Source organism: Sphaerodactylus townsendi, linkage group LG03 (assembly GCF_021028975.2).
Source record: "Sphaerodactylus townsendi isolate TG3544 linkage group LG03, MPM_Stown_v2.3, whole genome shotgun sequence".
NCBI lineage: Eukaryota > Metazoa > Chordata > Lepidosauria > Squamata > Sphaerodactylidae > Sphaerodactylus > Sphaerodactylus townsendi.
Window position 1 is genome coordinate 105,809,774 of NC_059427.1, and position 11,391 is coordinate 105,821,164.

Here is an 11,391-nt window from a genome sequence, read left to right on the forward strand (position 1 = left end):
TTCCAGATGTATCTTAGCCATTATGCTTTTATTGATGCAAAATGTAAGACAGACATGTCCTATTTCATTTCAGTAATGAGGGAAAGGCATACTTTCTACTTCCAAGACATAACAGCATTTCTAAGAACCAACTAAATTTCCTTCAACATTGAATATATCTTCTTAAAATCAGGTGAAAGGCAGAAGTCAAGGAAATACCTATTATGTAATCAGCCATATGAGCACTCAAACAACATGGCAAAACACTAATGGATATGTTATCCTTTTTGGAAGGAAATCAGTTTAAATGAGGTAGAAGAGTTTTTAATTGTGCTGAGACAGAACCAGACATCTTTTGAGGTGGACATCTGAAGCAATCACAGCAATTCAGTTCAAATACTTTATAGCCTTGGAACACTGTTAGTTCTCATTCTAAGACAGAATGAGCTTACACAAGGGGAACAAACTTGAGTCCCCTGTTTTAATAATTTCCCATGGACATTGGAACTGGCAGTTTAACATAAGGTAGTTGCATCATCTAAGGAAGATGAGCAGGATACTACATGCTTAAAGTAAAGCTGCTGAGGAATGAATAAATGATCCAGTTAATTTATCAGCGGGAAATTAAGAATAGGAGCAGTTGCCTCCCAAAGTTTCTTAAATAAGTTAATTAAGACAACTGGTGGGAAAGCTACCACTAGTGGTAGTTTAGCAGAGTGGCTGGAATGATTTAGCACAAGGTAAGTTCAGACCATGGTCCGCAATTAGTTATTTCAAAGTATTCAAGTAGTCACACCTGCAGCTTCCTTTGCTCCCATAGCCATTTGAATTCACTGAGACATAAATGGCCCAACTTACATATTAGCAGTCCTGCCTGGTTTCTATGACCTAAAATGTTCTTAGCTAAACCCATTTCCTGCTCACGACGGCAGTATGTATCTAAGGCTTAAGTACCCATTTCTGAAATGAAAACAATAGCAGCAAAGCAAAATGCTAACTAAAATGACTTTTAAAAAACATATACAGCTATAGTTCTTGAAAGATCAATCATCTCATCCTTATCCAAAAATAGGAAAACAAACTAGGTTGGCACTGTCAACTGACCTTTATTAGACCTATACTCTTTGATTCATTTTTGTAGTGAACACCATAGTTTCAAGTCCTTTGAAGGGAACGAGGGCTCCGTAAAACAGCATTTACTCTTTAGCAGAACTCATAATCAACCTGGTGTTCGTCACATTATACAAGTCCCTAGAAAGTTTTTTTTTCCTTTTTGGTGAGTCCCTGAGGTTTCAATACCCTGTGTTGGTTTTTAACAAAAATGTTGGAAAAGATAATAAACATGACCATTTAACTGAGGTTTTCACAATACCCAGTGCTGACACCAATTATTTAAAACAATCCCGTATTGCTGGAGCAGTTGTCATGCACTTCAGAAAGCTGGATGATGGTATTAAAATGACATAGTCTATTACTAGGGGCCACCGATAAGCAACTACTTGTCTGACAAGATGAAAGCTCTTTATACCACCCAAGCCTGTAGTAGTACTATAAAACTGCCTTGTATTTCACTAGTTCCACCATATATTTTGTTCTTTTCTCCAGGATGAACTTGTAGCCAGTAGATACTCCATGAAATACTGTCTTGAACAGAAATGCTTGGGACCAAAATCCTGTTGGTATTTTTTGGTGTTTCCATAAAAGTCAGAATAGAATAGAATAAACAGTAGAATAGCTGGCACATTTCAATGTTTTTATGCTCAGACATCATTCCCTGTTCTCTTGAGGAACCCGATAGAGGAACAGTCCCAGTGTAACATGCTACCCAGTCAATCTCTCAACTAAGAGGTAGCAATGCATGGCCACAGAGTCATGAAATGTTGTTTTCAGCAGAGCCAACCAATAAACTCTCTGCTTCAGTATGAAGTAGATCTTAGTCCTTAAGGATACATACACATTACTGATCACTCCACTTTCTCTTCCATCTAGTCAGAAACAGAGAGAATTAATTAGTTGCAAAACAAAAATGCATTTATGTTCACCAACACTGCTTACACTATTCTTTACTTGAATGACAATTACATAGATGGAGGTAGAGATGCACGAGTTTACATCCCCATGCTTCATTCTCACATAACCCATGTATTTGCAGCAACTGTTTTCACAGAAGACAATTACATTTCTTATGTAAAGGAAAGAGTACATTATTATTCTTTGCATTCATTAATATGGGATGGCTGCTTTGACTAGCACTTGATTTTAGAACCAGTGCCATTCTGCTGCTAACATTTAAACACAGCTATTCTGTCTACTCTTGTAGGGAACAGAATGAATCTGAATGAATCTGCTTAGTGCTTTTACTTCCAAAACAGATATACTCTGGGGACTACAAGACTGTTAACAGGGTTAGAAAAAAAGGCCTAATCAGCCCTGGGATGTATAAATGGCAGATTTTCAAGCAGTTCAGGACTAATTCCAAAACAGTGTGTAAACGGGCAATTGAACTAGTTGAAACAGTTTAAAGGGAAAATCCCAAAAAGACATTTCTCAAGTACTTACTGTTTAAAAATCAGTTTCTGGTATAGTAGGAAGATGAGCTATTCTGTAGTAGCTGTGCTTTAGTTGTCTTACTGTGCGAACAGACACAATCCATTTCAACTTCTGAGTATTTGGTTTGGAGCACTTGCTTGAGGAATATTCTGTGAGGCACTTTGACACCAGTTCCTTCCAAAAGGACAAATCTCTGCCATTTATCTGCAGAAGGCAAGTTTGGAAGGGAGAACCAAATAAAGGCACCCCAGGAGAAAGCAAAATTAAGACAAACTAGCTGGCAAAGTCCAGGGATCAAATGTGCATCTAGATGCAAACTCTGACTGAATTAAATGGATTCCAGAGATATTAGCGGATTTATTCTCAAACAGGTATCTAAGCCAGTTTATTTCATTATCAGTTTCAAGTTTACCCTCTGGAAACTATTGCTAACTGTTCAATCACAAAATGTTTATTGTTAGCATAATTTTGTCCCAAGGCAATCAATTCCCACATCCTAGTACAATTCCCACATCCTAGTACAATCTGCATTTCAGAGACTTTCTAGAATATTACCTAGACAAATAAAACAAAGCTAGAGCACTCTCTAAATCTCAGGCAGAGAGGGTTTTTTTGTTAACACCTGATACTGAGGTTTTGTAGCCAGAGACTAAACATAGGGCCCTCTGCACACGAAAGAAGTACTTCCTTAAAGATACCAAGCCGATTGTCCAATAATGGAAAATATTGGAAAGGGACAATACAAATCAGCTGGTGGAACTGTCAAAAGGATCCACTCATTTGTTTGTTACTTAGGAATCTATTCACAACTTACATTGGAATGTACTCTGAAGCATTCCACCATTTCCATCAACTCCAACAGCTTTTCTTCAGCTTCCAGTGCTATTATTGAGAGTGCCAACACAGACGGCTGAATGACAGAAAGCAATTAAGTTAATAATTGATCACATCAATTTTCTTAAACAATTTTTTTCAAATACTCTTCACCAAATATCTTACCTTTGCTTTAGACAAAGCAATTCTGCAGTGGCATGCTTTAAGTTGGGCTTCAAGTCTCTCAAAGCTAAAATGCTTTTTCCTATTATAAAAATGAGATACGCAAGTCACACATACCAGACACAAACTACAGGGTATTTGCTGATTACTAGCCATAACAGTTTATTTTGAATTTTTAAGACTATTTTTTAAAAAAATATTTGTGAATAAGAGCAGTCAAAAAGACTTGAAAACTCCTTTAGATATCTTTAAAGGATACTTGTGTACACTTTAGTTTGGACTATCAAGCTCAGAAATTAAGTACTGGGCAGTTTGGACCATGTTTAGGATCAGCTAGCTAACATGAAAGCCCGACTTAAGAAACTCAATCTCAAGAAACTAGTGAAATAATCCGGTTTCTTTCTTCCCTCTCACTTTAGCCGGAACAATTCTAGAATTAACTCTGCTCGCTGCTTAGACCAAACTATTAGTAGTCAAAAGTTTTCATCTTGATTAAGTTGTTTTACTATGTGTGTATGGGTAATATTTATTTTCAATTTCTGTTTAACCAAGCACACATTCTACATCACCTTGCCTATAAAGGAACCTGAAGTGTGAGACGTATTTCAGAAAGTTAAATGTACCTCTCATTGCTTAGGTTTTCATTCAGTACTGAGTGATAGAGTTGTAGAAACAGGAAAGCAGTGGTTACTTTTGGTTTCCCACATAACTTCTTCAAAAGAATCGCCTCCATTCTCTTCAGGTCGGAAACTGTGAACCGATACTGACTTATTCGAATCAGATCAGCAGCTGGAGGAACATTTCTATTTTCTTCCGCTGCTTTCACTGCCAAGAAGAAGCAGCTTAGACCAACACAGCCTAAGTGTTTGGGCTGTACCTAAAAGAGAAGATGAACTTGAAATCCAGTACAGATTTACACAGAGATATTTACGCATTTAATGTTTAAACTTAAATCCTAAGTACCAATGAATTCAACAGGACTTATTTTTAAACAAGAATGTATAGATTGGGCATTGACTTTTATATCAATTCTATTTATTTGTGGACTAGCGGGGCCCGGCCACATGTTGCTATGGCTTATTCTGGTGAAACAGGAAAGTAATAGTAGCAGCAAATCAATTGCAGAGGCCAGCAGTACATGCTCATGGAAAAGCGCAGGCTGATACTGTGCAATGTCATTGATGTGTGTGACCGCATCCTCCCTCACTTCTCGTCCCTTGCATGGCACCCCTACCTCCCTCCCCTTTCCCTTTGCTAGAGTGGGTGGGTCATATCCAGATGCTGGGCCCCCTCCCTCCCCTCCCTTGCATGCCACTCCTCACTCTCTCCCCTCCCTAACTTCTCTTCCCTTGCTTGCCTCCCCCTCCGTCCCTTCCCTCTCCCACCCTCTCTTGCCTTGCAAGGCACCCCTCCCTCTCCTTCCCGTCTCCCTCTGCTAGGGTGGGTGGGTCATATCCAGATGCTGGGCCCGCTCCCTCCCTTCCCTTGCATGCCACCCCTCACTCTCTGTCCCCTCCCTCACTTCTCTTCCCTTGCATGCCTCCCCCTCCATCCCTTCCGCTGAATGTGTATGAGAGTAGGTGTGTTGTGTGGTAGTAGTGGGTGAGGCACAGAGAGTGAAAGGTACCTGCAGGTAAGGGGGGAACCCTACCTGACATCTCACATGGCAACGTGTGTATGTGTTTCATGTCCACTCAAGTTATTGTCTATGTACTGTTTTCACTGCTCATATCTGGCCATCTGAGCGAACATTCTAAGAGCACGAACATTCTAAGGGTGACAGTTACACACAGGCAGCTTCATGGCCTGGTGTGCCAGGAAAAAGATGTTTTACCTGGCTCAGGTGTGTTGTTTGACAGTAGGAGGTACGTAAGGACACAGTCGGGGGAATTAGTAAGTGTCTGTGAAATTTTCAAAGCATTTGGGCCTGCAGGTGCGGGGTTATTCTCGAAGCAACAAACGCATGGTTCCATTTTTATATATATAGATTAAGATGCAGTCAGAAAAAGCTATGAAGCTTATATTATTTCATTTTAACATTCAAGTCATCTAGAGTCTTTTTGGTCATTCTCCAATCTGAACAGTATAAGAGATTTTGAACTGGAAAGTCTGCTGCAATATCATATGTTATTTTGGGGAGAAGAAAACAAAACATAGATGTTGAACTACTTAATATCCCCAGTCGTGCACCTTCTTCTATATATTTGAATACAGACAAATCTTTAGGCAAAAACCGTGAGGTCTACAAGTAGAATGGAATATCTAAAGTTCTTTCCACAAAAAGTTTAAAGTATAGTTTTATATTCATCAGACTCATGCTGGACCTTCTTTGTCATAGAATGCTCCGCTTGGGTCCTAGTGCCTACCTAGTTCTGCTCCCCCTCCCCACCTCCCATTCACCTTTTGCCATCCCTCCTTCCCCTTTATGAGGCTGGGAGTGGGATGTCACCTGGTTCTACCATAGCGTGGGGCTGGCTGTGGGCAAATTTGACCATCTGCAGCTGTTTGGCACTCCCTCGCATTCTCCTGCTCCCCTAGCCAGCCAGCCAGCCAAGCCTCGCTGTCACTGACACAGCCTGAAGATTCCTCCCTCCAACATGTTCCTGCTCCCCCTGCCTGCGGAGCCTCTCTGCTGCCGCCTTGTGGAGGATGGAGGATTCCTTCCCTCGGAAGGTTCCTACTTCCCCTGCTCACCAAGCCTCGCTGCCACTGCTGCCTCCCATCTCATCAGCAAGGCGGCCTAAAGATTCCTCCCACAGTGGATTCCTGCTCCCCCCTGCCCACTAAGTGATGTTTAAATATGCACAGAATAATAGTTATAAGGCATTGTTTAAAAAAAGGAATAATTCCCACATTAATTCGAGACTATTTTCCAATGTGGAAACATACTATTTCCTCTACAGCACACTGATTCCACTTTAATCTTTTAGTGGAAGAGTATAGTTGCTAAAATATTCTATTTCAATGCAGAACAGAGCACCAATTGTTTGGAACTTTCCCTCTACTTGTCCCACAGCACCAACAGACACATTTATTTCAATTTTATCCCACCTTTCATGCTGCAAGGAGTTGAGAGCAGGATATATAGCCTTCCATTTTGTTACAACATCCCTCCAAAGTACAATAGTTTAAGGAAGCAACTGGTTCAAGGTCACCCAGTGAACTTTATAACCGTGTTGGGATTCCAACTTGGTTCTCCCTAGTCCAAAACAGGGATAGATCCTCACACATAACCCCAGTGAACTTCTATGAAGAAGATACACAAGTGTGCACAGATCCAGCAGCAAAGATCCTGGCTCAATATTATCCATGTAGTTCACATGGAGGAAAATGCTTACTGGAACTTCTTGCCAGGTTTTCTTATTTGCAGTCAGGGAGAAGATGCTGCATATTTACTCCTACTATAACTTCTACTTTAACCAAATGCCCAACATAGCTGTGCAAGAATTTAGATCACCTGCAGTATCTCTAGCACAAACAGCCAAAATAGGTATGAGGGTAAGCAAAGGTACATAGACCATGTCATGTTTCAAACAACGATCTCAAGTTCCCACTCGTTTCATGTGTAACTTTCTGTGACAAAGCAAGTACAAGATAGGGAACATGAGAAGCACAGCATAGCTGGTAGGACTTCTCTATTGGTTTCAGTGCAACACAAGCATTGAATATCCATTTATGGTCAGCATTTATTTTGATGCCAGAAATGCTGCTGCAATTTTTATGTATTTATTTATTGATTATATTTCTATACCGCCCTCCCCAAAGGCTCAGGGCGGTGTCCATCAGTGATAAAACAATTTAAAACATCATAATATATAGTTTACATAAAATAATACATAAAATACCAAAACTACAGATGGCTTCAACCCCTCCCTCCCCCCTTTATATACCCACGGGAGGCCAGATGTTCTTATGGTGGAGTTGACATCATCCCGGCTGGCTAAATGCCTGGCGAAACAGGTCAGTCTTACAGGCCCTGTGGAAACTTTGTAAGTCTCGCAGGGCCTTGATCTCACCTGGAAGCCTGTTCCACCAGGTAGGGGCCAGAGCCGTAAAGGCCCTGGCCCTTGTAGAGGCCAGCCGGATCGCCTTGGGGCCAGGGATCACCAGTAGGTCCGCCTCCGATGAGCGGAGGGGCCTAGAAGGGCGATATAGGGAGAGACGGTCCCTCAGATAAGCAGGGCCAAGGCCGCGAATGGCTTTGAAGGTCAATACCAAAACTTTAAACATGACCCGGTACTCGATTGGCAGCCAGTGCAGTTGGTATAGGACCGGCGTAATCTGGTCCCTAGCTGTTGCCCCAGAGAGGAGCCTGGCTGCCGCATTCTGTAGGAGTTTCAATTTCCGGATCATGGCTAAAGGTAAGCCCGCGTAGAGCGAGTTATAGTAGTCTAATCTAGAGGTGACCGTGGCATGGATCACTGTGGCCAGATCGGAACGGGAGAGATACGGGGCTAATTGCCGTGCCTGCCGCAGATGGTAAAACGCTGCCTGGTCTGTCTGGGTGACCTGGTCCACCAATGATAATTTTCAGAATATTACTCACACTAAAATCCTTGTGAATAAGCCAGTTGTCCAAATGTTTCGTTTGAACATTAACATCAGAATCATAACCTTTAGCATGACGTGAAAACCCCCATTTTCTCGCACTTTCAAAAAGTCCAACACATGTCATCCAACACAAAAGTGATCAGAGTGTCAATGTTCAAAGTTCAAGGCACAAATACATATTTAATTATGAAAGGAAGTGTAGGGTAGAACTTTAAGTACTTTAAGTATGCAGCAAAGCCTATCAAACACTCTGCTAACAGAAGTGTCTGCAAAGATTTCTTAAACAGAACAGACAAGCAAAAGATATGTTTCCATGCCTGTTAGATGTGCAGCAATTACTCCATGACTTTACTCGATATGATCTGCACAGATAACTGTTACATTAGAGAGCATCTCCTTCCAGTTAGAGACTTAGAAGGCAGTTTAGCTGAACAGCTGTACTCATGGTTTAAAAACTCACCTTCATTTTTGATAAAAACCTGTCTAAGTAATTCACAGCAAGAGAAAATGTCTCTGTGCTAAAGCCAAAGAAGTGAATTAAGCTAAGCAGGTCTTTCACTTCAAAGTCTCGCAACTTTGCAGTCATCCTGAGTCCGTTATCATGAGCAGATTCAATTAGCCTCAGGCCCGAGAGTTTCGGCTGACATCTTAACTCCTGTTCCAGTAGCATATTCAGCTGATGCAGCAGTTCTGGAGTCTCACTTGTTGCAAGCGTTTCAATCATCTGAAATACAAGACATAGTTCAGAATGCTTACAGCAAAAGCTTTGATAAGCCAAACTGCACAAGGGTTATATTTAATCCTACCACCATTTGCAAAAGGGCAAAGAATGAGAAATCCTCTAAACTGACAGAGCAGTAAAGGCTATAAAATACAATTTAATCATTGATCTTTGTTACCATAGCAAATGGTACCATAGCCAAATTTGCTGAGCTGAAAAAAAATCATGGAGGGGAATAAGGGGAGTGAAGGAAGGAATTTGTAGGGAAACACAAGTAGGTGGCAGAGAATCATGTAGCCTTCCCTGCCAATTCTGCCCTGAAAATCCCCTTCCCCTCAGTTGGCTTACTTCTTATTTTGGATCCCACCTGATGATCAAACTAACTGAAGGCAGACTGGGAAAGGGGCATCCACAGGGGTGGATCAGTGGATGGGGGGAGAGGGAAGAGTACACCTGTCCCAGACATTAATTTTCCCTTCCATGTTCCCCACAGCCCTGCAGTGGGCTTTATGAGGACTTTCTCTTTTCCTTCTAACAAGCAGTTCCACCTCAAATCTTGTACAACGCAGGATTAACTGAGCCAGAATGGACCCCAAGTGGCACTAAATAATTTGTACCAAGAATGTGAAGGTTTGGAATACTGGGAATTTGGCAATGCTTAGAGCTCATAGAGATTGTGAGATATTTCTTAAAATATTTAGAAAGCTTTGCTCTAAAGCAACGGTTCCCAAACTGGGGCACCCCCCGCCCCCGGCATACCCCTGGCCCCAGAGATACATGCCACAGCATTCAGGGGTATGTGAAAAAAACTACGTAACAGGTTTGCTATTATGGGAGTACATTTTTAGAAAAACGAATTGCCAAGGGGTACACAAGTGAAAAAAAAAAGATTAGGAGCCATTGCTCTAAAGCAGAGAATCCCAACATAGAACTCACCTGTCTCAGTTTCGTCACAAACACAAACTCTCTTATATGTTTTTGCTTGGAAACCTCTGCCTTCAGCCACACCTGAAGCCAGCCTGTTCCTTTAAAAAAACCCAAAACTAAATAGCGATATCTCTCCCAAAGCAAAAAGGTCACTCCTCCTGCCACTATCATATTGGCACAGGAGATGCTTATTAAAAGAAGACACAGTAGATACCCCATTTGCACGTTGAGGATGTGCCCTGAAGCAGCAACTTCCATAGTAAGAAGACGTCTGGCTTGGAACCTCCCGATATTTTGTTATTAATAAATTCCACCCCCCACCCCCCAATATGGCAATAATTTTGTGACTGGCCCTCTCCTCCATGGCATCTACTACCCTAACTCAAAATTTCAAAATTTGGATAAGCCTGTTCTATAAAAACCGTAGATTATCAATTCACCATCTCAGCTTTTTTAAAAAAAAATTATTTTACACTCCATGAGCGTAGCATTTTTAGATCGAGTAGTAAGAATAAGCAATACTAAGAATGGAACTAGTGGAAGTTCTATGCAAGCATTTCCAGTCCTATCCTAAAGGGGAACCTCCTTTTGGATCGCATTCTTCTTTTGCAGTAGACGATTTGCAGTGGTTCGGGGCAGATGCAGATCAGGAAAGAAGAAGGCGTGTTTTTACGGACAACTGCCACAGCAGCCATCGATATACATGTCTGGGCTTGCCTTTCTATAACTTCCTCTCCCTGCTCCAGCCCGATGTGACTATCACAATCTTCAAAGAGGATCCCTCCGCTAGCCCCGTCCTTTCTGCCATCCCTCCCCACGGGTCAGCAGTGTCTACTAATTCCCATTCATCCCAGGCAAACACATATCCCAGTACGTACCTTATGTTCTGAGTGACTGCTGCGGAGAAAGGCTGATGGCCCTAGGCTAAAATCAGACTATTTTAAAAATAAATAAATAAATATTATAAGATCATTAAAACAATTCCAAATACATTAGCGTCTTTTTTCTTCCGCTTAAGCAAACCTGTCCATAGGGCTTCACTAACCAACCAGCTCTCCTGTCTCATTCTCCCGCTCAGCTAATCTTCGTTACTACTTGTTGGCTCCACCCCTAGTTTGATGGAAAAGTTTCCGCCTCCTCAGATTTACAGAATACAGGCTGGGGTCATAGTGTAGCGACCCCGATGTAAAAACTCTATGCAAATAAAAAACGAGTGCACCAGGAAGAAAAGTTCTGTCACCGTCCGTCACAAGTGTCAGTTTCCTTCGTTACAGAATTACAGGGCAAGTCGGATGACTGTCCACGTTGGTTGTAACCTTATTCCAGATAGGAGATAACAGGAATGCACTACGTTGCAGAGCTGCACCATACACCAACCCGGCAGTGGACCCTCCCTCTCTACAAAAAATCACATCATCCCAGGCTTCAGATAAATTAGTCCACTCTATCAGTTTCACCAAGCATGGCCAATTGGCCATGCTGACAGAGGCTGATGGAATTGTAGTTCCTGAACATCTGGAGAGCCGCGAGGTTCGTTATTTAGGATCAGAATTTCAGGAATCCATACTCCTATCAGCTCTACCAGCATGGCCAATTGGCCATGCTGACAGAGGCTGATGGGAATTGTAGTTCCTGAACATCTGGAGAGCCGCAGGTTCCCTACCCCT

The 11,391-nt window shown here is 41.9% G+C and overlaps 1 protein-coding gene across 1 annotated transcript; it reads right to left on the bottom strand.

The window, feature by feature from the left end:
• CCNG1 (cyclin G1) lies at window positions 1-11,089 on the bottom strand. Its single transcript, XM_048487342.1, has 7 exons — window positions 10,603-11,089; window positions 8,537-8,800; window positions 4,149-4,402; window positions 3,529-3,607; window positions 3,344-3,439; window positions 2,539-2,733; window positions 1-1,964 (listed from the first exon to the last, which is right to left on the bottom strand). Exons 2-6 carry the CDS (start codon window positions 8,798-8,800, stop codon window positions 2,542-2,544), a joined length of 885 nt encoding a protein of 294 aa, XP_048343299.1. The 5' UTR covers window positions 10,603-11,089; the 3' UTR covers window positions 1-1,964; window positions 2,539-2,541.
• Window positions 11,090-11,391: the final 302 nt, after the last annotated feature.

What these genes read in the sequence shown, in the direction of transcription:
- CCNG1 (XM_048487342.1), bottom strand. Translation starts at nt 8,800, where the DNA reads ATGATTGAAACGCTTGCAACAAGTGAGACTCCAGAACTGCTGCATCAG. An exon ending in TTGCTTTGTCTAAAGCAAAG is followed by an intron (nt 3,440 to 3,528) that starts GTAAGATATTTG and finishes TCTGTCATTCAG; the next exon opens with CCGTCTGTGTTGGCACTCTC. An exon ending in GCTTCAGAGTACATTCCAAT is followed by an intron (nt 2,734 to 3,343) that starts GTAAGTTGTGAA and finishes TGCCTTCTGCAG; the next exon opens with ATAAATGGCAGAGATTTGTC.